This window comes from Zea mays, chromosome 7 (assembly GCF_902167145.1).
Source record: "Zea mays cultivar B73 chromosome 7, Zm-B73-REFERENCE-NAM-5.0, whole genome shotgun sequence".
NCBI lineage: Eukaryota > Viridiplantae > Streptophyta > Magnoliopsida > Poales > Poaceae > Zea > Zea mays.
In genome coordinates, this window is record NC_050102.1 from 19,443,741 (window position 1) to 19,469,056 (window position 25,316).

The 25,316-nt window shown below is 42.2% G+C and overlaps 1 protein-coding gene across 1 annotated transcript; it reads right to left on the reverse strand.

The window, feature by feature from the left end:
- Nucleotides 1-9,052: 9,052 nt before the first annotated feature.
- Nucleotides 9,053-12,164, reverse strand: LOC103632117 (gamma-aminobutyrate transaminase 1, mitochondrial). The gene is made up of 5 exons (XM_008653963.3): nt 11,798-12,164; nt 11,606-11,703; nt 11,376-11,468; nt 10,118-10,204; nt 9,053-9,239 (listed from the first exon to the last, which is right to left on the reverse strand). The coding sequence occupies exons 1-5, from the start codon at nt 11,874-11,876 to the stop codon at nt 9,234-9,236; spliced, it is 363 nt and encodes a 120-aa protein (XP_008652185.1). The 5' UTR covers nt 11,877-12,164; the 3' UTR covers nt 9,053-9,233.
- Nucleotides 12,165-25,316: the final 13,152 nt, after the last annotated feature.

Consider the following 25,316-nt stretch of genomic DNA (forward strand, 5'->3'; position numbering starts at 1 on the left):
GCAGAATCGATCTACCAGCCAACCACCACAGCAGGAGGATTGTTAGACAACCGCAACCAGAGATGAGTTCTCCACCGAATCCTCCACCAGCTGGGACAGATCCAATGGTTGCCGCTCAGATGCAGATGCTACAGTAGATGGAACACACGGTGAATGAAATGCAAGCTCAGATGAGACAAGAATGCTAGAAGATGCATCAGGAAAGGCAAGAAATGCGTCAGGAGATGAGGCAAGAGTGATTGGAGCGACAGTAACAACCACCACTACCTCCACCACCACCACCAGCTCCACCCCGGGACAAGCACCGAGAATTCATGAGTCACAAGCCACCCACATTCTCTAGCTCTCCAGATCCTTTACATGTTGATGATTGGTTGAAATCAGTTGAGAAGATGCTTAATATCGCTCAATGCTCTGATCGAGAGAAGGTGCTCTATGCTTCAGGTTGTCTTACTGGCCCCGCTGCTGATTGGTGGGACTCCTACGCTGCTGCACATGATGCTGCCAATAATATCACGTGGGCAGAATTTGCTAGACAATTCAGAAACTACCATATTCCTGCTGGCCCGATGAAAATAAAGAAGGAAGTCATATCACTGAAGCAAGGCAACATGCCAATCAGTGAATATCATGAAAATTTATTCAGCTATCGAGGTATGCTCCAGATGAGGTTGTTGCTGATGAAAGGAAGCAGGAGCATTTCATGGAGGGACTTGTTGGGCCACTTTAGTATAAACTGGTTGCTCACACCTTTCCATCTTTCCAGAGGCTTCTATATAAGGCTATAGCTATTGAACACAAACATGTTCAGCTGGGTGAGATGAAGAGCAAGGTTATCACCCAGGGGCAGGAGAGCAGTAGCATCCGTCCTCGCTATGTTCCACCCTAGGGTACACCAGCTCGTCCTGGAGAAGGACAACGACCAGCTCAGTATGCACCATAGGGGACTCCACAGACTCCACATACTCGTCAGGCCGCCACCACTGGCACCCCGGCGAGACCTGCAGGACAGGGTACAGTCACCACTTGCTTCAAGTGTGGCGAGGTTGGGCACTACGCTAATGCTTCTCCGAAGAGGATTCCCAACACACCCGCTTGAAGCAATGTCCAAGGCAAGCAACCAACTCTAGGTTCTGGCAAGGGATTCAGCATTGTCAGAGTCAACCAAGTCAGTGCTGATGCTACTACTGATGGAGCTGAAATCGCTATCGGTACGTTTTATATTAATTCAGTTCCTGCAGCCATATTATTTGATTTTGGAGCTACGCATTCATTTATTTCAGCTCGCTATGTCAACACAAATGAGTTATCACTTCAAACTATGCAAAAACCACTGATAGTAATTACCACTAAAGGGCCTCTTGAACCAAATTATATGACCAACATATTAACACTGACAATTATGGGAAGGGAATTCTGGTCTATGCCTATAGTATTAGAAGAAAGCAATATAGATCTAATACTTGGTATGTCATGGTTAAGGAAAGCAAAGGCAGTGATACATTGTGCTCGGGGAATCGTAGAACTCACTAGTCCAAAAGGAGAAAGGTTTGATGTCATAATTACCATAACCCCCTCTACCAGACCCGCCATATACCTAGTAGATGGTAAATTTGTGGGCAGAAACATCCGTGTGGTTAGAGAGTTCCTCGATGTCTTTCCAAAGGAGTTACTAAGGATGCCACCAGATAGGGAAGTTGAGTTTGTTATTGATCTCTTACCTGGAACCGCTCCTATTTATAAAAGGACATACAATATGTCAGTAGAAGAACTAAAAGAACTTAAGAAACAGTTAACGGAGTTGCAAGAGGCAGGGTACATTCGTCCGAGTTCCTCACCTTGGGGAGCACTTGTTCTGTTTGTACAGAATAAAGATGGTTCACAAAGGATGTGTGTGGTTTATAGATCACTTAATGATGTCACAATTAAGAACAAGTATCCTTTACATCGTATTGAAGATTTATTTGATCAAATGAGAGGTGCTAGGGTATTCTCTAAGATTGATCTCCGATCGGGATACCACCGAATGAAGATTAGGTCTTCTGATATTCCCAAGACGGCTTTCTCTACCAGATATGGTTTATATGAGTTCACGGTCATGTCGTTTGGCTTAACTAATGCACCAGCCTACTTCATGAATCTGATGAACAAGGTGTTCATGGAGTATCTTGATAGATTCATCATGGTATTCATCAACAAAATTCTTATTTATTCCAAGAATGATAGTGATCATGAGGAACATCCGCGGATGGTGCTATACAAGTTACGGGATAATCAACTCTATGCCAAGTATAGCAAGTGTGAGTTCTGGATTGACGAAGTACCATTCCTTGGACACATCATCTATAATGGAGGGATATCAGTGGATCCAGCTAGAGTAAGAGAGATAGTGGGATGGAAAATTACCTAGCTCAGTTACTGAAATCCGGAGTTTCTTGTGACTCGCGGGTTACTACCGGCGATTTATTGAAGGATTCTCCAAAATTGCAAAGCCTATGACCTCACTATTGGAGAAGGGAAAGGAGTTTAAGTCGTCCCGTGAATGTCAAGATAGTTTCAATCAACTGAAGTTAAAACTGATGTCACCCCCGGTGTTGATTATGCCAGATCTACAGAAGGGATTTGATTTATATTGTGATGTGTGCCGCCAGGGCTTGGGATGTGTTCTTATGCAAGAAGGACATGTCATCGCCTACGAGTCTCGCCAGTTGCGGAAACATGAGTTGAACTACCCCACTCATGACTTAGAACTGGCAGCCGTAGTGCATGCTCTCAAGATTTGGAGGCATTATAAAATGGGAACTAAGGGCCAAGTCTACACTTATCATAAGAGCTTAAAGTATATCTTCACTCAGAAAGATCTCAACCTCAGGCAATGCCGTTGATTGGAGCTCATTAAATATTATGACTTGGAGATTCACTATCATCCGGGCAAGGCAAATCTAGTGACGGATGCCTTGAGTCGGAAGGAGCATGTTCATGCTATAATTGTCTCCCAGTTACCCAATGAGTTGGTAGAAGATTTTAAACAACTCAACTTGGGAATAGTTGCACATACAGAAGGGATCACTATCGAAGTGGAACCTACCTTGGAGCAAGAAATACACAAAGGTCAGATCGGCGATGATAAAATCCAAGAAATCAAGGATCTGATGGCTGAAGGTAGAGGTCTAGACTTCACGGAGGATGAACAAGGCACAATATGGTTCAAGAACCGAATATGTGTTCCTGAGATTGATAGACTCCATGAGACCATACTAAAGGAAGCTCATGACTCTGATTACTCTATTCATCCTGGTAGCACTAAAATGTATCAGGATCTGAAATAGAAATACTGGTGGTATGGGCTAAAAAGAGATGTAGCTGCACACGTGGTTGTGTGATGTATGTCAAAGAGTCAAAGCTGAACATCAAAGATCGGCTGGACTGCTACACCCATTAAAAGTGCTCGAATAGAAGTTGGAAGAGATTGGTATGGACTTCATTGTTGGGTGCCTCGCACCCGAAAGGGTATGACTCCATATGGGTTATCGTGGACATGCTAACCAAAGTGGCTCACTTCATTCCGGTCAAGACTAATTACAAGGGTTCTAAAGTTGGCAGAGTTATACATGGCTCGAATTGTGTGCTTACACAGTGTACCGAAGAAGATTGTTTCTGATAGAGGATCACAGTTTACTTCAAGATTTTGGAAGAGCCTTCATGAGAACATGGATACAAAGTTGAACTTTAGCTCGGCCTATCACCTCCAAACTGATGGCCAAACTGAGAGAACTAACCAAGTACTTGAGGATATGTTAACAGCTTGTGCCCTTAAGCATGGAGGAAGTTGGGATAAGAGTCTACCATATGCAGAGTTCTCCTACAATAATAGTTATCAGGCCAGTCTGAAAATGTCACCATTTGAAGCTTTATATGGCAGAAAGTGCACAACTCTTCTGTATTGGGATCAGTCTGGTGAAAGGCAGTTCTTTGGGCCTGAGATTATTCAAGAGGCAGAAGAACAAGTTCGTATGATCCGAGAGAACTTGAGGATAGCACAGACTCGGCAGAAGAGCTATGCTGATAATCGAAGAAGACCACTGGAATTTGAGGAGGGTGACCATGTGTTCCTCAAGGTGTCACCAATTCGTGGAATGAGAAGGTTCAAAGTTAAAGGCAAGCTATCCCCTCGCTTTATTGGACCCTTTAGAATCTTTAGGCGAGTTGGGGAGATGGCCTACCAGCTTGAGCTACCAGATCATCTATCTGATGTGCACGATGTATTCCACGAATCCTAACTTAAGAAGTGTCTCCGTGTCCCAGAGGAACAGTTACCAATGGAACAACTCAGTGTGCAAGGTGATCTTACTTACACGGAGTATCCTATCAAGGTTATTGACACTTTAACCCAAGTTACAAGGAATAAAGTGATCAAAATGCGCAAAGTTCAATGGAGTCACCATGGTGAAGATGAGGCTACCTGGGAGAGAGAAGAAGAGCTACGAACAGAATTTCCTCACCTCTTTCCTAGTTCATCCTAATCTCGAGGTCGAGATTATTTTTAAGGGGGTAGGATTTGTAATACCCTATTTGTAAATAATGAGAAAAGAGTTGATCTCCTTATATGTTTTGCCCTCTACATATTAGAACATATGAACAACCATAATTAAAGTGAATAATTAATTAATGGCACATCAATAATCTATGCATCATGTTGGAAATTATTTGTGTGTGCATTTAATAATAATAATAATATTAATAGAAACCAAATTTGGAATTTAGACCTAATTTACAATTTAGAGTTTGGAGAAAAGAAGGAAAAATGCTATACAAAATAAAGAAAATAAATATATAAATAAATATAATATGTTCATACTGGTATTAGAAATTATGCATTTAACCTAAGAATGAAGTTCACAACAAATTTGAATTTAAACACTAGACTTTTGAATTTAAAAAGGAAATCCAAATCATAAATTGTAAAAGAAAAAGGGAAATAAAAGGAAACAGCTGTGTAGGCCGAAACCAACTGGACCAGGCCAACTGTCAAGTTCCACCACGTAGCCCATTCCCTGTCTGCGTGCTGACGGGTGGACCCTACATGTCGGCCGCACACCCGCACCCACGACGCGACTGAACCGTCTCACTGCGATGGGGCCCATTTACCGGAGACAGTTCCCACGCGAACGTCTCTGGTCATTATCGCGTGGTTCCGCTGCACCATCCTCGTACGCGCCCATTGCCACGTGGGACCTACGTATCATCTCCCACCTCCACGAAGGTCAGAACCACGCTGCCATACCGGCCTCCCCCGCATGCATAGGGAATCCGTTCCCAACTCCAACCCCTTGAGTCCATGCCCGACCGCCATATTAAACCCTGCGCCAACCTTCAGTTTCATCCGCCCCATCCTCACCCTAGTAGTTACGCCCCGTGAGCTCGCCTTTTGGGATTCGGAGCGCCGCCGCAGCCGCCATCTGTCGTCGCTGTCCCCGTTTAGCACCCGTGGTGCGCTCTCGGACAGTCCGGCGGGGGTGTGGATTGTGAGCCAAGAAGGAATCGGGCGCGTGGACCGCGGTGTGAAGGGAACTACTCGCCGACCCTTGCCTTCCGCCGTGAAGCCGCCCCACCCTATGAACAAACTCGTCATCAAGCCAATCGTGAGTACAAATCTCCTTCCTAGATCCGTCGTCGTCTTAGCTTCAATTAGCACCTAGCGTATTGGGTAATCACGTGTCGTGGGTCAGCATGGGGTTTCCTGGCCATGGCGCGCCGCCGTGGCCTCACTGTTGGTCACCGAGTTTCAACCAGGAGGAGGAAGACGTGGCCTGGTCATCGATCCGCAGATGTGTGGCTAGGATTAGAAGTCACCATACCCTTTCGTATTTTGATGTTGGGTCGTTGATCCATGGATTAACGACGCAGATCAAAGCAAACATTACCCATTCGTTGCGTTAAATCAGAACCTTCGTTATAAAACCGTGTGGCGGTAGTCGCACGCCAGTTCGACCTTATATATGTCGATCTGATCTGGGCCCTCGGAGCAAGATCCAATGACTTAGATTTTTCCATACCCCTTCGCCATGCACATTTTATATAAGAGACCCTATGTTTCTTGCTTATCAACCCGTAGTACACCATATATAGAAAGAGTTTTAATCTGTGTCATGAGAACTTACGTAATAGCCCCTGGTCTTCGGTATATTTGTGCGCACAGTACAGAGAGTTAGAAAATCAGAGGAAATCATATAAAAATGATTTTCTACGTAAAAACAATTCCAGAATCTTGATTAAATCCTAGAAAATTCATTTTAACTCCTTTTTAACTCGTTCCATATGCATTAATTTTGTATTAATATTGTTTATCACTTGACAACTATGTTTTAGTATGATACCTAGATTAAAATTTATCACTTAATTATTTCTGTACCAAACACATAGAAACTTCGGAAAATCATAACTTGTAATCTGTAACTCTGAAGTTAGTGATTCTTGAACCTACGATCTCGTTATGATGCGTAGATTATTATTATATATTCTGTACTCATGTTTGGTGTGATGTTAATTTGTCCTATACCATGTCTATTTGTATTGCTTCGAGTAGACGAACCAGTGACTAAAGATCCAGGTGTTCCGCAGGTAGAACTTGCTGAACAGGAGCTCATTGAAGGCAAGTTGTGCCCTTGACCACTTTTATTTACCCAATAATGTTATCTATAATCATTTTGGCATGCATAGGCTTAATTTTGCTGGGACCCAATAGGTCACCCTAGTTTGGTCATCTTTACACCTTGTTTACCCCTGAACTTTTGGGTAGTCTTTGCTATTGCTATATGTGGTTTTGGGTGTTGAGATAACTATTACACATGGTCATTCTTTATTATTATTGTTATATTCTGTTCATGATATGACTATTATGTTAACTGGAACATGGAGCTTAACTTGAGAAACACGTGCCACCATAAGGGTGGAATGGGACGCCCTTGGCTGACTAATTAGGGAAGCTAGTGGAGGTCTACCTTACCCGAAAGGGGCTAGGGCAGTAGGGGAGTTGGCGGTGTAGGGAGGTTTTCAGGTTGATTTTGCTGCGATGGCGGTCAGACGGGGGATTCCTGCATTTGCGCTGCCTAGAAACTGTAGCGGGGTTTCTGAAGCTAGTGGAACATTGTAAAGGCCTCGTAGTGTTACCCTGCCTCGTCTCCTCGGTAGAGATGAATGAGACTTCTAGACCCCTTGGCAACCGGGTGACATGACTTATGGGTAAAGGGTACAACCTCTACAGAGTGTAAAACTGGTATACTAGTCGTGCTCGCGGTCATGAGCAGCTGAGGACTCTCGCATGATTAACTTATGAAATTAAATTCAATTTGTCATTTGCATCACATTGTGGTTTTATTATTAATATTGATATTTTATTACTCTGTTTTGGTATCTACTTACATTTAGTAACTGCTAATAAAATTTGACCAACTTATTAAAAAGCAGTGCTCAGCTTTAACCATTAGTTGTTGATCAGTCTTACACTTCACATGAACTCCCACCTGTGGTGAGTTCATGAACATTATTCCCCAAAACTTGTTGAGCTATAATCTTTTGTGAGCTCACTCTTGCGATATATAAACCCCCCCCCCACACGAGAAGAACAGGTGGTCAAGGAGGAGCCTTACAACGAGGAGTACGAGTTTATCTAGGTGACGTCTCCCAGTCAGCTTTATGGCGCCAAGGAATAATATTTAGTTTGCTTCATTGTTATCATCTATTTTTGTAAGACTTCCGCTATGTAATAATGTTATTTGTGACATCTATCTCTATACACTTTGTCATTATATGTGATGTTCTTCTTTGGCGCACATATGAGACGCACCCGGCTTTACCCCTTAAATCCGGGTGTGACAGTAACAAGCTTTAAATCATTCTTAGAGTGTGATACCCGATTCATTGAGAATTACAAAACACAAACATAACGAGGATGGTATAATCTCCAAAAAGAGTACTTTGTTAGGTTGGACCCTATAGCCATACAGAATGTGCACCTGTTAGGCATGCCGATCAAAACGTGTGACACATACGTTTCGTGAACCTATCGATATTTTATGTGTTTTTTATAATACTATATTTTATTCAAATACTAATACTTATTACTAGTAAATTATAAAATCTAATTAGCTTGATAACTAATCTTTAAAGATTCCATCGTAATTAGATTGTGTTTAATAAATTTAAATTTTATGAATAGTCGATGACAATTATACTTGCTTTCCATGTCGGTTTGCTTGTAAATATGCTAGACCAATGCATCTTTGTTCTACATGGTAGACGAGGGACATGCTGGTACGCTGCTCAAGAAAGAGACGTCAACATCGGCATAGTCTAATTTCCATTGTTCGTCTAATAGCCAATGAAAATAGTCTGACCAAAACCAACAAAAAAACTAGTGTCCATTGGCTATCTAAGGCCGACAAAAATTGACCATTTTTTGTTGTCTTATCTAAAATACCATGCTGTTGGGGGCCTTCTTCTTCGCCGAAGGTCCTCTAAGCAAAAACACTTTCGGTAGGACAATATGCAAGCAGACACAAGTATATGCCGAAGGTATATGCCGAAGCTACAATCCAGGGAGCTTCGGTCACTACAAAATGACCCCCCCTTTAGCAATGCATATATGTGTTGGTACAAATCTATATAAGCGTTGATATGGTCTATACCAACACATAATTATGTGTTGCCTATACTGCCGTTGCTATGGGCTACTGCAACACTTATACATACGTTGGTAAGTCATATAAATAAGTGTTGGTAAACTGCAACAGATTTTTAAAAGTTACAACAACGCTTACATGTGTTGGTGCCGCCCATGACTATCTCGTCAGCATAGGATGCTACAACGTTCAGATTCGTGTTGTGGCAACATTTTTATGCGTTGCAAACAATAAACCAATAAATAAATATTTGAATATTTTATTTTGAGGTTAAGAGTATAACATGTTGAACAATGCACATTTGATATTTCTAGAATCATCCAGACACACATGGCAAAGAAGAAAAAATAATATATACTAAAAATCAATAATTGCATTACAAGAAGTTGATCCATAGTTTCATATATAATATATGTTCGAGACACTTTTGGTATGATAAAAATATATTTACATATGACTCATAGTCATCGGTGATCTAGATCCTAAATAAACCAATAGGCAAAACAAATATCCATATGCAGCAAGCCCTTGCATCTTCATAGTGTTCCAGGTTCAGAACTGAAAAAATGAAGCATAGAAAATATAACAGGTTAATATATACAAAATGACAGGAATAAGTAATGCAAAGTTGAGAAGATATGTGCAAATATCGCATTTCAAAGAAGGGGAAGGAAAAATATTATAGCACAAAAATTCATACAATGGGAAGCATGTATAGCCTAGACTGATCTAATCATTATTTCTTATTTCTGCACATAGTCCCTGCCTCTTTGTTCAGCTCCCAAACTTCAGCTCCAAGCCTGCACAACTGCACTGCCCCAGCATGGCATGGCAAGGTGAGCACAATAGTAAGGGCAACGCAATAGTGATAGAAAGATTGGAAACAAATTTAGACACCAACCATGATGTTTTTGCCGTATTTTGCTTGCGCTCCTCACCAAATGCCCAAAGCTTTCCTAGGACTAATGCACTTGATTATTAACTAGTAATAGAATAACTTCTGCAGCCTAGTATGGTTTTAGTTAGTTTGGCATATATGAGTGATGGCTTGTAACACATGGTTTTAGTTAGTTTCAATCTACAAATGGGATCCAAAATTCTTTGCCTAGAGCAACATCTCCAACTTTGGTTTTGGGATCCTGACTAAGTACTCTGCCTAAGGCAACCTTTTTATTCGGATGTCTTGTGCTCTTTAAAAATACTTCTATGGAATCCTACGAGGGAATTTTGCATAATAGTGGTTCAACAAGTAACTATAATAATGAAGGAGGCATAAACTTGTTTACTAATAAGTAGTTACCTGGTTCTTATTTGGTGCATGATTATAGGATTTCCGAGTCACGTCCTGGTTCATCACCTATATGTTGTCGACTACAGTCAGCATGATATTTTACACATATAAAATTTTAAGAGAACAGAAGGACCTGAGTGAGCACCTTGGATGCATTACTGTTGTGTTTTTGTTTTAGTGATGCAGAAATTGTAGCTTGGAGTCCTTCGCGTCGTGGTTGTGGTGGATTGCTCTACACTTCAAGAACACACAATTACATGTGAACTACTTGGGAACATAGTTTAGGAAATCTGCTGCTTGCTGCTACTTTCAGCATGTATACAATATGATATAAACAATCTTATTCCTAGACAGATCATACATTGTCGTTATTTAGTTCAAGTAATTCCTATAAAAAGCAACCTTGGTACAGAATATCCTATGACTACTGCCTACTTTACCAATGATATTGCAATGAGGACATAATTAAACAACCTATCTTGTCACTGTTACTGCAACAATTAAGAATCATTCAAAACATACATAAAAAATCCTAATTGCCCATTGTTCCTAAATGTAGAAGCACAAACAATTCATAGATGGATCTAATCGCACAACATAACCATGCACCCTCATGTTAAAATCTGCAAGATTTCAAATAGTGCAGTCGTTGCACACCCAGATTTGATCAGGAAGAAATGTTGTTTAATTACCTAGTTATATGATAGCCCCTGCAGCCAGCATTAAAACTGAACCATCCTAATCCCAGAAAAACATATCATACCACAAGACGCAGAGTTTCACTAATAAGAATTCAGGCAAGAATTCTCTCTAGAGCTAAAATCGGGCTAAATCTTTCGTTGCTGAGATTTATAATCTACAGACAAGGAAAGGCACAGGAGGGACCTTGGAGAGCTCAACTAGGGTAGTTCTATGCAACTCAGGGTTGCAAAGGTTGAGCATATTATCTCTGAAAGCAATAGACCTATTAGAAACAAAACCATGTCTATATCAAAGAGAAATAAAACAACATACTAAAATGCTAGAATAGAAAGCTTCAAGGTCTGCCAACTAGCTAGGTATATTTCAAAGAGAAATTGGGCTACGATGGATACATGAATACCATGGTCGATGAACCAATAACCATTTTATTACCAGTAATGAGAGAGCACAGACATATTTCTTTAGCGAGGTGTAAAGACCATGTAACTTTACTTTCAGTTTTTGTGTTTAAGTTCTTTAAAGATGAGTTGCTGATGCAAAAATCAGTATTTAAACACTTTCAGTTATCTGCAGTAAAAGCAAAGAACGTCGACAGCACAACCATTGATGGTATTCTTCTTAATATAATGTTACTCAACTCTCCTACGTGTCCGGCAAAAAAATACCATTGATGGTACTGAGGGGCTATAAAATAGGGACACCTGAGAGTCATTTGCTTCTGAACCACTGTTTGTGAAGAAAACTTTCCCCATTTCCCTTGCAGTGAACATGCTAAGGATCTCCTGCGCAAGATCCTGAAAGGAGCAGCAAAATTCCAATGGTCAGTTTTGGAAATTTGGCAAGTAAACTTTTTACAAAAGAAACTAGGATAGAGACATCGATTTCAAATTTGAAGAAGCCAACAACCGACGCGTGGTTCAAGAAAACTTACCAACGAAGGTTTTGTTGTACGGTTCCAGAAGGAATGGTAGAAGGGTAATTTGTTTAATTGCTCAGTTGCTGCTTTGACTAATCGAGGCTCGCTACCACCTAAAGACATAACAAACACAGATGATGCAGAAGTAACAGGTGCAAAGACATTGCTAAAGCCACAGAGACAAACACAAAAGTCGCGTGCACATACCTAAAGCTGTGCACCATAATCCTGCAAGAGAGTCCAGATACTTGTTCCCATTAATGTCATAGACATAGGAACCCTGCATAATCAAAATGGTGATAAGCTAGACTGTGAAATATATTCTGTAAATGTAAAGATTAAAATCTACTTCTCCACAACTGAACACTGCATTTCAAGAGATGTAACAGAAACTATGGTGTAAAGTTCAGATACATAGAGATGTGTAGAACAATTCTGTCAACATTTGTGGAATTTAGAAACACGGTTCCATGGAATTACTTGGCGTAAATATTGTTAGTGAAATGAATGAGGTAGTACATAGAACTTACCTAAAGAGGAGCAGAACAGTCGTATGAGCAATTGTGAAATGAATGAGATTGGTTCCAACAGTGTGTGTCAGCAGATTAGTGAATTGCTTTAAGGCTATCTCGGTGCAATCCACAACACGAATGAAGGACAATGTAGCAACATCTACTGGCATCGACACAATTATAAGTTTATTTACAGCATGAAGGACAGTGTAGTCAAACTTGAGCAGAACAAATCAATTAACTACATGTAAATAATTGGGAAAAATAAATGCAATTGTTGCTTACAATGGCAAGACTTAACTGATTACAGATTTGTTTCAGCAAGAATCTCACCTCGCTTTGGATGTTGGAGAATCTGTGTCTCGTTGCAGCTCTTGCACAGCGACCAGCAAAAGGGGGCCAACAAGCGGCAATGGGGAAGGGTCAAATGGAAACCAACGCCTCAGAGACCTAAAAGGCGAGGGAGAGCAGTGTTGACCTAAAATAATCTTAGCTAAGGTGAACTAAATCCCATAAACTAAAAGATAAATAAAATATGTTTCACATTACTGCATATCAAATACCAGGGTGATCAAAGTTGTAGTCTTGCACATGCTTAGACTGCTCCTCAGTTGAAGCATGGTAGAATGAATCATGCAAAAAAGGTACAACCCAAAGTGAACTATAATCGGTGTCAAAATCTTCTAAAACAATGCTTTTATGGTTGGGTACTATTTAGAGTATATATAGATGCCTACAATAACCAACTTGTAGTTTACTATCTCTTGATACAACCATAGTCTAATGTGAGGTGGTCATCGAATTATAACTAACAACTAGCATCAGGATGGTTTGCAACTTGCAAGCACATAGATCAGGATTCAACAAACATAAGGGAAACCCTTTCTTTTATCAAGTTTTCTTCTTCTTGGACTGGGTAAAATACCTGCTAAATCATGCCAGACTATTCAAATGATTCCTTCAAACTACCTACATGTGTGATTACTGCTGGCACCCTGGCTCTTGGAATTAGTATTGTGTCTGGTTATATCGACCCTTTGACATGATGATTTTACTCCCTGCTTGATCCTAACTATGCAAAGGATTATAACACTATCTCCTAGCCCTTAGCTACAAAGGATATAAATAAGAAAATCAAACATCAGCAGGGCATAGCCGCCTAGGAGAAGGTGTATGAGTACTGTAGTGTGCACAATACCTGAGTTGTCTTTCTGCTTCCAGTTTCACCGACAAGGACGAGGGTCTAGTTGTCGTAGAGGGAGTGAAGAAACTCCTCCTTCTGCTACCATACAGGGAGCATGACGCTTCTCGAGGATCTCGAAGTGCCGTTCGTGTGGGCCGCCCATTCCACCGGCTGACATACGAGTTACCCCCAGTCGCAGTGGCGGTGACGCCGTTGGAGGCAGCGCGACCAAGCTTGGTGGAGACGGAGGTCTCGTCGACCACATCGAAGAGGCTCACCTTCTGCTTCCACTCCATCCCCTTGGTGGCGGGAGGCGAGAGATGATGGGTGGTCCTTGCCTCGTGAGGCGGGAGAGCGTGAGGAGGGCGGGGGAGGCAAACCCTAACTTTGTTCTGCAAGTGGTGGAGTTGAGTCGTGGGGGCAGCCGATAGGGGGGCGACGCGACGCTGGGTGTGGAAGCCGGTGGGGTGGTGGTGCGGCCGTGAAGGAAGCCGGTGAGGCTGGCGGCGCGGGGAGGAATTGGGGGGGCGACTCGACGTTGAGCGCCCTAAACGAAAGCACGCGTTCATGGCCGTCCATACGACACGCGTCAACAGATGCTTGTGGAAGAGGCGCTGGATGATCTGGATCGCTTTAGACATCTGAATCCCGAGTTCCTTTTAATAAAAGACAATATAACAAAAATATTTTACTAAGTGCAACTGAGGGGGTGTTTGGTTTCTAGGGACTAATGTTTAGTCCCTAGATTTTATTCCATTTTAGTTCCAAAATTACCAAATATAGAAACTAAAACTTTATTTTAGTTTCTATATTTAGCGATTTATACACTAAAAAGGAATAAAATGAAGGGACTAAACATTAGTCCCTAGAAACCAAACACCCCCTGAGTCGTCGAAAACATATTTCACATGTTTTTGACAAATAAATAGAGATATAACAAATATTTTAATAAGTGCAACACAGTAACAAACAAGTTAAAATAATATTTTTAACAAATAAAACGATATGAAGTGGAGTAAAAGACTTTGTATTGTTTTTCAATTCCTCACTTTACACAGTTTTTGCGCAATTAGCATCCCCAACTACTATGCTTTAGTTAAAAATAAAAGTCGTAGTTGCACAATTGCTTAAGTACCAAAATTAATCTACAGATACGGTTTACAACGCATGTAAACGTTACAAGAATTCTAGTTACTCTACGCGTACAGTTGCAACACATGGTAAATGTTGCTATGATCGTATTTACTCTACGCATACGGTTTGCAACACATGTTAAATGTTGCTAGTATCATTGTAATTCAACGGATATAGGTTGCAACACATAACAAGCGTTGGAACCTAATAACTTCCAACGCATATAACTATACGTTGCCAGGTATACGTTGCTATAGGGGGGTTTGTTTTGTAGTGGGTATAATGACACGCCTTGAGACGAAGGGTAGCACCGACTTAAAGAGGAAAAGTCCGTTTAGTCCATGTTAACTTGTGCCGTGTTTATAATTAGTTATCAAGCACATAAATGTAATTTCGACTAGGCAGCGTCCCATGCCTATAAATAGGTGAACAGTAACCCCGTGCTGTTCACGCTGGCTGGTAATCACTGGCACGTCGCTCTTGGATTCTTAGCTTCTATCAAGTTGAAGCATTTGAGAACAAGTCCCCAACATTGGCACCCACCTCCGGTGAACTCACTTCCACTGTTAAGGCGATGGCTTCGTTCAACAACCAAGTTGTAGCACCTTCGGTCACGAAGCTAGTGCTCCCAATCACGGACGGTTCAAGTTTAGAGCCAGCCAACAAGAAGCAGAAGAAGGAAGCGCAGAGAAGAGTGCAACATGTTGGGGTGCAAGGACCCTTCGTCAGATCTAAGTGGTCCCACATCCCAATCACCTTCTCCTAGGAGGATCTTCAACTCAAAGACTATCCTCACAACGATGCTATGGTTATATCTTGTGTCATCAAGGGATTTCTGGTCCACAATGTTCTAGTTGACACAGGTAGTGCAGCGGACATCATATTTGCAAAGGCTTTCAGATAGATGAAAGAACTAGAGGACAAGATTCATGATGCTACACACCCTCTTTGTGGCTTCGGAGGAAGACAGATTGTGGCACTTGGCAAAATCACAATGTTAGTTACCTTCTGTTACGTCTATAACACAAGAACTGAGCAAGTTGTTTTTGACATTGTCGACATGGAGTACCCATACAACGCAATCATTGGTCGAGGGACGCTTAATGCCTTCGAAGCAATACTTCATCCTGTGTACTTATGCATGAAGATACCTTCGGAGCAAGGGCCCATTGCTTTCCATGGAAGTCAAGAAGCTACCAGAAGGGCTGAAGGGAGTTGGACAGATTCAAAGGCGATCCATAACATAGATGGAGCCGAAGCTTGTCAACAATATAAGCACAAAAGAGAGAAGGCTGCTTCGGTAGATCATCCGAAGCCTATGCTCTTATGTGAAGATATAGCAGATCAAAGGGTACTGTTGGGATCTCAGCTATCTGATGAGCAAGAAAAGACTCTGCTAAGGTTTTTGTTCAACAACAAAGATGTCTTCGCTTGGACAGCCAATGATCTTTGTGGTGTCAACAGAGATGTCATTAAACATTCACTTAATGTGGATTCATCTTTCAGGCCAATGAAGCAAAGGCTTCAGAAGATGTCTGAGGATAAAGCTGAAGGTGCTCGGAACGAAGTAAAGAGACTTCTCAGTGCTGGTGTTATCAGAGAAGTAACATATCCATAATGGCTAGCCAACACTGTTATGGTGAAGAAGGCTAATGGCAAATGGAGAATGTGTATTGATTTTACAGATCTCAACAAAACATGTCCAAAGGATGAGTTCCTATTACCAAGAATAGACTCCCTTGTAGATGCATCAGCTTCTTTGAAGCTCATAAGTTTATTGGACTGCTACTCAAGCTATCATCAGATTTGGATGAAGAAGGAAGATGAGCCAAAGACCATCTTCATAACTCCCAGTGGTACTTAATGCTACCTTCGGATGCCTGAGGGGCTCAAGAATGTTGGAGGAAGCTTCAGCAGGATGACAGCCAAGGTCCTTCACTCTCAAATAGATAGGAATGTGCTGACTTATGTTGATGACATCATAGTAAAAAGCACGAAGCAAAGAATCACATTGCTGACTTGCAAGAGACATTTGCCAATTTCAGGCAAGCTGGTCTTAAATTAAATCCAGAGAAGTGTGTGTTCGGAGTAAAGAACGGCAAGTTCCTTGGTTGTCTAGTATCAACGAATGGATTCGAAGCTAACCCAAAAAAGATCGAAGCTATCCTTCGGATGGAGCCGCCAAATTCAAAGAAGGGGGCTCAATGATTGGCAGGAAGGTTGGCATCGTTAAATAGATTTATATCAAGATCAGTAGAAAGGAATCTACCATTCTTCGAAATACTAATGTCAGCCGAAGTTTTCCAATGGGGTCCGATTCAGCAAAAGGCTTTCGAAGAGTTAAAGCAATACTTGATAGACTTGACAACTCTAACTCCACCTTCGCCAGGGGCTCCGTTACTCCTATATGTAGCAGCCTCCCACTCTGCAGTCAGTGCGGCGCTTGTACATGAGAAGCAAGATGGCCAAGTCAAAAGACAAGCACCAGTATATTTCGTCTCCGAAGTTTTAAGCTTATCAAAGAAAAATTATACAGAATTGGAGAAGGTATTATATGTTGTGTTGATGGCCTCCAGGAAGCTTCAGCATTATTTTCAAGCATATCATATAATTGTTCCTTCATCACAACCTCTGAAGGATATAATGAGGAAAGAGAAGCTACTGGAAGGATCGGAAAATGGGCTGCCGAGCTCAATGAATTCACTATTGATTATGTACATAGATCCTCAATTCAGTCCCAGGCGTTAGCGGATTTCATTGCTGATTGAACGCCAAGGGCTTAGGGAGAAGAAGTAACAAAGGACGCCGAAGCCTGGACAATCTTCTATGATGGTTCTTAGAGAACCTTCGGCGGAGGAGCGGCTGCTGTTCTAGTAGCGCCCTCTAAAGTCAGAACATGCTACGCAGCAAGGTTGGACTTCTGTTGTACAAATAATATTGCTAAATATGAAGCTCTTTTGTTGGGGCTTCGGAAGCTAAAGGCAATGGGAATAAGAAGGGTGATCCTTAAAACTGATTCCCAAGTCATTTCTGGTCATATAGACAAAAGTAGCAAGGCAAGAGATCCAAAGCTTGAAAAATATTTGGATACAGTCCCAAGATTGGAGGCTTCCTTCGAAGGATTCTCTGTAAAAAATATTCCAAGAGGGGAAATGAGCATGCAGATCTGCTAGCTAAGTCAGCGGCACAGGGGCTCCCTCTACCTTTGGAAGTATTTTTTGAGACAATAAAAGCACCTTCGGTTGAACTCCTGGAGAGAGCAGTGCTTGCAATATCACCTGTACATAGTGAAGATTGGAGGACTGAAATCATATCCTTCCTCCAAGGTAACTGTCTTCCGGATGACGAAGTTTATAATAAAAGAATGGAAGCAAGGACAAGACCATATGTCATAATAGAAGGGGAGTTATACAAACATGGAGCCTGCTCTCCACTTCTCAAGTGTTTATCCAGAACCGAAGGTATAGAGCTGAAGAAGGAAATACATGCAGGTTTGTGTGGATCTCACATTGGGTCTAGACCTTTGCTGGGGAAGGTTTTCAGACAAGGATTTTATTGGCTGAAGGCAGCTTTGGATGCAGTAGATCTGGTTCAAAAGTGCGAAAATTGTCAAAAATGTGCAAGAGACCAGAAACAACCTTCATCGCTAACCTAGTTAATACAGCCAACCTAGCCATTGCAAAGATGGGGCCTGGATTTGTTAGGTCCACTCCCACCAGCACAAGGCAACTTGAAGTATGTTGTAGTGGAGGTAGAATATTTTTCTAAGTGGATTGAGGCAAAGCCCTTGGCTACAATAACTTCGGTCACGGTCCAAAAATTCTTCTGGCAGAATATTGTTTGTCGCTTCGGTGTGCAAAAGGCAATAACTATGGACAATGGAACACAATTTGATGCCGAAACATTCAAAGATTTTTGTGACCGGATTGGTACGAAGATTCATTTTGCATCAATCAGGCATCCAGAATCAAATGGGCTTGTAGAAAGAGCAAATGACATTATAATGACAGGAATAATGAAGCTAATCTTCAACCAGCCCAGAGGAAAGTGGCCAGATGAGTTGATTAAAGTGGTGTGGAGCCACAACACAACTGCGTCAAGGTCAACAGGATTCACACCCTTCAAGCTCTTATTTGGTGACGAAGCAATAACTCGAGAAGAAGCAAAGACAGGGTTAATAAGAACAACAGCCTCGGCAGAAGACGAAGCTGATTATCAAATAACAAAAGATACTATAGAAGGGACCAGACTTTAGGCTATAGAGCACATCAATAAATATCAGGCCGAAACAATAAGGTGGTGTGATAGAAAAGTTCGATTGAAAAACATCAAGCCAGGACATCTGGTGCTTCGGAGAGTGGCAAACCCAGATACAGTGAGCAAGTTGCAACTGAAGTGGGAAGGTCCTTTTCTGGTAATATCTTCGTCAAGACCCGGTTCTTATAGAATGAAGGATATGGACGGCAACGACATACCCAGATCTTGGAATGCGGATGAGCTTCGGCGATACTATGTGTAATTTGATGTAATCTTTTTTTATTTTTTTCTATGGCACCCTTTTCCTTTGAAGAGGGGAGAAAGGTTTTTAATGGGGCCATAGCTTGTAATTTTTCATTCTTATTTAGCCCTACGAGGGCCAAATCCCCCAAAGATGTAATATGTAAAATCTGAGCCTGCACCATCGAGTGCAAAAAGAAAAAATAGGGAGAAGCTCAAAAGACGTCCCCAAGGGGATGCAGAGCATGACGAAGCTACAAAAAAGTCGTTCCTAAGGGAGCGCAGCGTAAGTTTTCTGCTAAAAAGTCGTTCCTAAGGGAATGCAGAGCCAAAAATTTGACGAAGATGCAAAAGTCGTTCCTAAGGGAGCGCAGAGTAAGTTTTCTGCTCAAAAGTCGTTTCAAAGGGAATGCAGAGCCAAATACCACCGAAATATAAGGTGAAGAAGTTCAAAAGTCGTTCATAAGGGGATGCAGAACTTAGATGCCAGCGAAATAGAAGGTGAAGAAGCTCAAAAGTCATTCCTAAGGGGATGCAGAGCTTAAAAGACTCAAAAGTCGTTCCTAAGGGGATGTAGAGTCTGGGTGTGGTTTCGTGTGTGTGTTCGGGACATTCATTTGCACATTACATTACATCATTCATTGCATTCATACACATTCATGTAGACATTTATAGGATCATCATCATCATAACATGAAGCACAAACATAAATACTTCAGCTTTGGCAACAATGCTTCGATGAGCACGAAGAAGCAAGGACATGCTTCGTTGTGTACGAAAAGAAGGGAAGGTGTTTTTTGCCTTCGGCTCAAAAGATACAAATTTCGTCCATAGCAAAGCAATTTATACATGGATGGAAAGGTAAAAATATATTACAAGGTATGGACAAGTATATAAAGTAATGTTCAATTCTTGATTACAATGTCTTTTACAAAGATAATACAAATGCTTCTAAGCTCTATGCAGGCAGGCCTAAAAATAGCTTCAGCGGCCTTTGGAACGTGCCTCAGACTATCAATCTTCGGCACCACCATCCTGCACACAAACAAGCAGTATAAGGTAAAAAGTAATCACAAGATATGGCAAGCAACAGGTATAAGTTTCATACCGGCTTAAGCAAGCTTCGGGCCTCATCACCAGCCAAATCCCGCCCACCCTTCGCCCAAATCTGAATTATAAATCTATTTCCAATACTCTGGGCTTCGCTGGGGATATCAACCAAGTCTGTTGGAGATAGACAGAAGGTTGGTTTGTTCACCGTTTTTCCGTGTGTGCAACCAGCCTTCATGAATGCTACAGTCGTGCCGCGAGAGGCCAGCAGGGCACAGAAGTCACCGTGCTCGGCTATCACTTCATCAAGTGCCTCAACTTCGCCTTCAATGTGTTCGAAGGTACTTGGAATATTTTCAGCTGAAGGGGTAAACACTTCGGAGCGGTTGCCGAAGTTCAAACATATGTTCTAAAGCTCTTTCAAAGTTTGTTGCAGCTTTGTATTTTTGTCAGCTTAAGCTTTGTATTTTGTCTGCAAATCTTTTCTCTCTTGTTCAAAGCCCTCTGATTTTTGGAGAAGTTCCTCGTTTAATCTAGCGTTTTCGGCTTGGCCTTCTGCAAGTGAACCCTCCATTGCCTGAAGCAGGAAATCTTTCTTCTCAAGAGAAGCTTCGTAGTCTTTAATTTTGTTTTCCAAACCCTCGATAATAATTTTGTTCTTTTTGTCTTCGAGGTCTTGTTGCATTCTCAGCGCCTTGCTTAGCAACATTCTCTATAGAAATAAACCTTCATCAGAAAACTTTGCTTCATCACAAAAATAAAAATAAAATTTTGCTTCATCTTAAAAGGAATTTTACCTTGAAGTTGGAATAAAACAAACTACCGACGATATGTTGTCGCCGGTAGCCACTAATATCAGCTTCGAGCTTCGGGAAACCGACACTCTTCGATAGAGTGCCGATTATCTTTGCCCCGGTGCGGACACGAATGCATCCTAAGGCCCCTTCATCGACCCCACCAAAGAGCATGGCTCTTGGCTGGTAGCCACAGGATATACCATACTCCTGTAGCTCCTTCTTTTCGGCCTCGGATAATTCTTGCCCGACCAGGTTCCAAAGGTCGAAGTCTTGTTCTTCCGAAGCAGCATCCGCAATCTTCTTTCCTTTATCAGGCACTGTGGCCATGACCTCCTCTCCAGCCACAGCTGTCTCTTCCACAGCCATATCCAAGAGCAGTTTATCAATTCCAGAAAGTGTACTCTCAAGGTTTGTAGCTTCGGCAGCAGCTGCAGCTTCGACAAAGGCATTTACTTCGGTAGTGGCCTCGGCGCTTGCAAGAGGTGTTGTTTTAGATGTCGAGGCCGATGGTGGCGTCCGTTCAATGGCTTGCATTACGGTAGTGATTCTTCGCTTTTTCTGCCCATCCGCCTTCTTTGTAGCCGAAGGCTCATCCTTCTTCTGTAAAAGCTTCGTTAGTTCCGGTCCCAGAGGACTTAGTAGCTTGATAGGTAGAGATTCAGTCATTACCTTTAAAATTTCTGCCACTTCGGCAGTAGGAGATGTCGAAGGAGTCTCCTCTTCTACCTCAGTCACCTTAGGCTCTGGAATTTCAGCCTTTCTTTTCTTCGAAGCTGCCACCTTTGGCTCAGGAGTGGATTTTCTCTTCTTTAAAACCTTCTCATCCTCCTTCACCATTCTAGCAGCTTGTCTGTTCAGAACGCTGACAATTCTTTTCCTTTTTACCCCTTCGGCACCCTTGTTAAGCCGCTCATAATCAGGGTATTCAAATTTCAGAGCATCCATCACCCGGTTTAACCTTCGTTTTGGCCGGGTGCCGAAGGCTGCTGTCATCAATTGGTCTTCTTTTTTGATATAGTTTCCCAATATTTTATTACACATAGTTTCAATCATTTCTAGCCATTCTTGGCAAGGCTCCTTGAGTTATTTCTCAAATTTGAAATGATAAGATAATCGAACAAGTTCATGTTTCTTCTTTATTCCCTTCATCTTCGGCATCCCCCAGCCACTTGACGTTGGATACGTCCGGTTGGCCTGGTATTCCTGCACCAAGTCCCTGGTGCTGATTTGCTCAGCCACCACTCTGAATTCTACTCTGGCCAGCTGGCATGGCGACCCTAGCTGCATGTTGCACAGGGGCCTGGTCATTCCAAAGTTTAAGGACAGCGGGCACATGACCATCGTCATCAGTTTCCCCCTATTCTTCTCATCAGCCTTAATATAAAACCATTCACCTTTCCAGCCGGTTGACCATTTTGTGCGGTAACTAAGAACTGGAGCCTTCGTACCCTTGCGATACACAAAATTGTAGGAACCAAAATTTTCATGAAGACCGTCTGCCCTGGCCTTCATCTGGTAGTGCAACTCGTGCACTCGGCAGAATGCTTCGGCATCTGGGCTCATCCCTTGGCTTCGGAGGGCCCAGATGAAGACGCTAAGCCTAACAATGGCGTTAGGGGTCTGCTGATGAAGATATATTTTGAAATTTTTCAAGACTTCCCCTATCATCTCATTCAGAGCAAATCGCAGTCCTGCTCTGAAGAAGCTCTTGAAAACTACTACTTCATCACTCTTCGACGCTGGGGTGGTCTCTTCTCTGGCAAACCGGACAAGTTTGCTTTCAGCTTCCCCAAAGTAGCCCAGCTTCATCATCATGGGCATGTCAGCTTCAGACACAGTAGATTTCTCAAAATCTAGATGGTTGGGTTTTGTTGGGATCAAAATACTGTAATCTTCCTCATCTTCATCAATATTTTCTTTTTCAGCAACGGTCTGTTCAGCTTCGGCAACAGGAGTACCTTTGTCAGTAGTTCCCTCTATCACAACCATACTTGATTGTTTCATGACTTCGGAAATTGGTGCTGTCTTAGTGACCTCGGTTTCTTCTCCCTCACGAGACACCCTTGCAGTCGAACGCACTCTGGCCATTTGATGGATTTTTCGCGGTTTTAACGAAGTTAATGGTTGTTTTTGCAGTTTTGACGAAGCTCAATCTTCTGACGAAGTTAACTCTAAATGATGAAGTGCTCGCTTGAGAGCGCAGTGAAAAAAGCTTCGGCTATGGTTAAATTTTTTTAATAGCACAATAGTTCAATGGCAATGAATGATGTGGTAACTCTGCACCAACCCGTCTGTTTATATAGTGCTGCAGGTGGGAAGGTGAACCGCCAAATCGCCTGCACCCGCTGAACGGTGGACCACTCGGCGCTTGAAAGGTGAACCGCCAGATCGCCTGTATTCGCTGAACGGTGGACCACCCGACGCCTGGAGTATTTTAATCGTTTCTCGGCAACGAGCTTAGGGAAGGTGTTTTTCGGACCTTAGGCATTCCGAAGCCTTTGAGGTTTTTTGCGGATCAAGCTCGTTACGAAAAACGATCTAGCACCGCGAAGGGGCTACTGTTGGGGGCCTTCTTCTTCGCCGAAGGCCCTCTAAGCAAAAACACCTTCGACAGGACAATATGCAAGTAGACACAAGTATATGTCGAAGGTATATGCCAAAGCTACAATCCAGGGAGCTTCGACATAATGACACGCCTTGAGACGAAGGGCAGCACCGACTTAAAGAGGAAAAGACCGTTTAGTCCATGTTAACTTGTGTCATGTTTATAATTAGTTATCAAGGACATAAATGTAATTTCGATCGGGCTGCTTCCCGTGCCTATAAATAGGTGAACAGTAACCACGTACTGTTCACGCTGGCTGGTAATCACTGGCACGTCGCTCTTGGATTCTTACCTTCTATCAAGCCAAAGCATTCGAGAACAAGTCCCCAACACACGTGTGATATCCTGGCCCCTGGGATGGGATATCCTAGCCCAAGGCTTAATAGAATTAATAGAGTATTCATACCAACAAGGTGCATCTTCTTTTTTGGAAGCCTATCCCAAAAGAACCTCCAAGTTAAGTGTGCTTGGCTTGGAGCAATTTGGGATGGGTGACCGACCTGGAAGTTGTCTTGGGTGCGCATGAATGAGGACAAAGTGCGCACAAAAGACTCGTGTTGGTCTGTGGGGACAATATATGATCCTAGAGAGCTGCCAGGAGTAAGTACCGCCGGTCCAGGGATTGGATGGGGTGTTACAAGTGGTATCACAGCCGACCCTCAAGGTTTCACGGGCGTGTGTGGGCTAGGGGGTTCGGGTATATGGTGCATGGCGTATGTGGGCCCGGAGTGGTCACATGGCATGGCATATGACGACACTAGACACATAGATGTGGCTAAGAGGGGAGGTTCCTGGATTGGGGTTGACCGACGAGGATGTCGGTCTTCTAAGGGGGTGGATTGTGATATCCTGGCCCCTCGGATGAGATATCCTGGCCCAAGGCTTAATAGAATTAATAGAGTATTTATACCAACAATGTGCATCTTCTTTTTTGGAAGCTTGTCTCAAAAGAACCTCCAAGTTAAGTGTGCTTGGCTTGGAGCAATTTGGGATGGGTGACCGACCGGGAAGTTGTCTCGGGTGCGCATGAGTGAGGACAAAGTGCGCACAAAAGACTCGTGTTGGTCTGTGGGGACAATATATGATCCTAGAGAGTTGCCAGGAGTAAGTACCGCCTGTCCAGGGATTGGACGGGGTGTTACAACACGTAATTTATTTTGGCTCATGAAAGTTTCTTTTTCCTGTGGTGAGGTATATGCAATACATACGCAGACGTTTTTCACTTAAGGAGTTAGGACATAAAGGAATTTTTTTGACATGTATTGTTATGATGGACCATACCAACTGTGGCTACCATCTCAATGCAACAAACATCTAAGAAACCTTTAATTAAACTATTACCCTGAAAAAACTTAGACTTAAAGAACAAAGTTTAAGTAAAGATTTGTTTTCAAAAGGTGTTAGGGCTTAAAACTATGTTACTGTTTATTTTGTTCATATTCATTATATTCAAATCACATGTGCAACTTTCTATTGACACCAATTATTTAGTATCAATTTTCAAGACTAATATGCAACTAAATGTGCCTAAATTTCTAACAACGGCGATCATGTGACTCTTCCAACTGACTATTGCACAACTTTACTAAACTGAAGTTAACATTGGTGAATACTACCATAAAATATTTTTAGTGCAATATAGCCCAACCAAGCAGCACCTATGCGGCTAATGTTACACATGTGAAAAGGTGAATGGATCACGCCATTCTCGCCCATGTATTTGGAAAATACCATGAGGAAAAGACCACCTATTTATTGTATTGTAGAGATTGTCTTTCTTACATATAAGTTATAACACAATAAAGTGGTCACTAACTGTCAAAGCCAACTAGATACCACATCATCTCTAGCTTATCTTACTAATATTCTTTTGGCAAAATCCAAACTCAATCTACATAAGCACAAGGTCTAACATGTGTAGAAATACCTCCTAGATTAGTAGGTAATC